At 38.1% G+C, this 3,868-nt stretch overlaps 1 protein-coding gene across 1 annotated transcript; it reads right to left on the reverse strand.

Annotated features, from left to right (window-relative positions):
* Positions 1-2,171: 2,171 nt before the first annotated feature.
* LOC122052813 (protein G1-like5) lies at positions 2,172-3,481 on the reverse strand. Its single transcript, XM_042614522.1, has 2 exons — positions 3,111-3,481; positions 2,172-2,952 (listed from the first exon to the last, which is right to left on the reverse strand). Exon 2 carries the CDS (start codon positions 2,936-2,938, stop codon positions 2,375-2,377), a length of 564 nt encoding a protein of 187 aa, XP_042470456.1. The 5' UTR covers positions 2,939-2,952; positions 3,111-3,481; the 3' UTR covers positions 2,172-2,374.
* Between the last annotated feature and the right edge of the window lie 387 nt (positions 3,482-3,868).

Here is a 3,868-nt window from a genome sequence, read left to right on the forward strand (position 1 = left end):
TCATCATAAGCGATTGTAAGATAGCTTTTGTTGCATATTGTACAAAGATAATAGATCAATAATCATATACATATATCAGTGATTGATAGACAAATTCAATCTAAAAGATTAATATTCTCAGACAATCACAACTGAAGTTCAAAAATCACACAAACTATTTGGAGAAAAAAAAATCACCTATGATTAGGTTTTTTACTGTTGCAAATGCCCTCAAGTTCAAAAATTTACTGCTATTGAATCATTAATGGTTTGCCAAAATTATTTGTAATAGGTTCCCAATTTTTTCATATATCTAAAACTTGATAATTATTATTTATTTAAATATCTAGTTGATATTTATTAGGATATTTATTAAAGGATTTAGAAGCTATTTTAGAATTTAAAATCTATGTAAGTGGAGTTATGTTGGATTTTAATTTTATATTTTGAGTCATCATCTATATGACTTTAGCTAGGCTTGATTTAGGGACCATCTTATTGAGCTATGGTTGAACCAAGCTTGTCTAAATATTGATTTTGGTAAGTTTCAAAGGTGAAGTACTGAGTTTAAAATTTAGCTTGGGATGTTTTTGAGGATCGACCGACATTACCTTCTCCCTCGTGCATGCAAGACCCTCCATAACCTAATGCTTCTTCTTCCTCTATCCATCTTCTTCCTTGAACCTCATGCATGGTAATCTTAATTCTTCCCCTCTCTAAGCCTTCTTCCTTCCCTAGGGCCATGATATATATGTAATGTGGTCAACACCACAAGATTAAATAGTTTATTTCCTTTTTCTTATTTAATTATTTTGATTATAGTATATATATTAAGCAACATATGAGGGCATTGTCAAGTAAACTGTATCTGAACTTTGGCATATCAATATTTGTAGCTTAGAGTAGACACAATAGTTAACAATGATCAGGACATTAATTAATTTTAATAAGCATTTATAATCCAAAATTGAGAAATAAAAAAGAATAACCTATTCAATTTTTTTAAAAAAATAGCTTATGAGTTTATGAGTTTGATTCCAATTTATAAATTTGATAAAATTATTATATAGTTTCGACTTACTTTTCTTTGAGCCTCTATAAATCATTAAAATCAATTAGGCTGATTTTTTTTATTTGCCATGTTCATTAATAAACATAATTCTAAAATTATATTTATTATTCTTAATAGAAACCTTGCTTATAGTATAGTTCCAAACTAAGTTAAACCAAGAGCAAATTAAATTTTTTTATTATTTTCTATAGCAAACTGAAATGGTTTCGATTCTCTCCTGGCCATTCATAAGAGTAAATCATCCTAAACACAATCCTTATCATCCCATCAACATATTAATAGATCTTTAAACATACACCTAAACTAATTAACTAAAAAGGAATTCCACCTCTTAAATTACCTTAACTATAAGCTTCATTTTTTTGTTCTATGTACATGTCATACAGCACTCCATTGTATGAATAGTCAATCTTTTCTTGTACACAGTAGTGGTTACTATTTTACGTGCAGATTAAGGTGAAAAAAACTAAAGAAATAATACATCGATGACAAATTAAAACAGTACTTGCAGGAAAAGAAATGCTATATACCATGTAGTCTCTAGTTACTGACTGCAGGATCATAGAAGGTCACTACAAAAATAACCTCATTCCTTACACTCGTGAAAGGCACAAAGCCGAAACTGAATTGACATATGAAGCAATTGACATATATATACAGATAGATGGATATGTCTATGTTTTATTTTACTTTTTTTGGTCACTATCTCCCTATGTTTTATCGGAATAGCAAATATAGTGGCAGTCCTTTTCCTTGTTACTTGCTACATTATCACTTATTGCATACACTGTACTCAAGCAATGGGCTCCTGATTCCGATTACAACAATCACTTTCCTACCTCACTTTTTAATGTCCAGACTCATCAATTCATGCACTGCTATCTATAGTTACTTCCTTCATCAACAGGAACTAAAAAAAAAATGAAAAAAGAAAGCACAAAACGCATATGGAAACAATCTAGCTGAGTTAATCCTTAATTCGATTATCAATTGAGGCAAGCAAAGACACAGTACCATCTCATTAGATACTGTATTAAAAGAGCATATTACAAGAAATAATTAGAGAAGTAAGAAGATATAGCTTCAACTAGTTGAGTTAGTTTAATAGATAGATCTTCTCTGATCAGTTTGAATATTCCGATATCATAAAATAGTAGCTAATTATATAATTAAACAGCAGCAAATGGTCGATCCAAGTTTCAAATTAAAACCTACTAATGGCATGATGATCGAGAAACTAAATATATATGTGCATCAATATATATAATTGTAGCTAGAGCTTAACATAATTAAGCGATCAACGCATATCGTCGTCGATGTAGATTATGGTGGAAGGGGAGGTTGGTGCTGATTTGGGTGCTCCGGCGGCGGGCGCGGCGGCTTCTTGCGCTTCTTCTTCTCGTAGCTGACACCGCGGGCCTTGGACTGGAGGTCCCGGACCTCGCGGAGGTAGAGACGGACGGCGCGGGCGCCGAAGGGGTTGGTTTCCTGGCGGCCGCCGTTCTCTTCGTAGGCGGCGCGGAGGCGGCCGACGAGGGCGTCGAGGGAGCCCCAGGCCTGGCGGAGCGGGCAGGAGCAGGGCGCCGGAGGGCAGGGGTGGCCGAAGAAAGGGCACGCCGCCACGTGCACCTTCGTCTTCCCGAACTGGTCCAGGTAGCGCATGAACTCCAGCACGTGCGCGCCGCTGCACCGCGCCAGCGACAGCGGCGGCCGGTGGTGCTTCAGGTACTGCCCGAAAGTGTTCCAGTCCCGCCGCTTCTGCGACTCGTACCGGCTCAACGACGGGGGCGACGCCGACGACGCCCCGCTCACGAGGCCGCCTCCGGCCGCCAAGTGCTCCGGCAGGTCCGAGTTGGGGCCCTCATCCGCCTTCGGCATCAACTCCATCGATCGAGAATTTTCTTTATATGCATATAACCAAATAACTAAGCGTTCGGTGCATGGAGTTCGAAATTGGAGGAGAGAGACATGAAGGCGAAAATTAAACGGAATCGATCGTGCATATTAAAAATAAAAAAAAACTGATTAAATATGGATTATCATTCGACTTATTTCTCACCTTTGGTGGCTGGGGATAGCAGATCTGCTGTCAGAAGCTTGAGCCGAACAAGCAGTGCAGCTCTCAGAGATCTGAGCGGTTTTTTTTTATAGTGGACTGGACAGGAGATCTAGTTTGTTTGCGAAAGGAGAGAGTGGAAGCTTCCTACTTCCTACTTCCTAGTCGACGAGGAGGAGGAGGAGGAGGAGGAGATCAGCTAGCTAATAAATATTTTACTGTTGATCGTTTACTTCCACCACACCTGGTCATGGCCGCCTCAGACTGAAAGAGGAAGAAGATGGGGAAGTTGCAGGAGGGAGAGATGGAGACGGTGTAGTAGCTTGATTGATGTAAAGGGGAAGGTCATGGTGTGGTTTTCAATGGCCATGTACGAATGAAAAGAAAAGGGTATAGGAGAGATAGGATTAGGGTTGTTTATTCATTTTATTTATTTTATTAAATTTATTGGAAATGGGAGACAAGTTGGCCCGCTCTGGGATGGAAGTTGATGTGACAGGCTGAAACTTGTGATTTTTTTTTTTGTTTTTGTTTTTGTTTTTGGCTCCCAGGTTTAATCGAAGCGTATTATTCCAATTTCCAAATAATACATACGCGACTGCTTTAATTTGATGTTAGGAGATTAGCGTTGGGTGTCGCCCCATATTTTCTAGACTGTGAATAAGAATTTGTCCCGTGATGCGACGGTAAACGGACTAATGAATTTCTCACGCAACTAGGGATATAACGAAAATAAATATTTACGGTATTTGATCTCAGTT

This window comes from Zingiber officinale, chromosome 3A (assembly GCF_018446385.1).
Source record: "Zingiber officinale cultivar Zhangliang chromosome 3A, Zo_v1.1, whole genome shotgun sequence".
Lineage (NCBI taxonomy): Eukaryota > Viridiplantae > Streptophyta > Magnoliopsida > Zingiberales > Zingiberaceae > Zingiber > Zingiber officinale.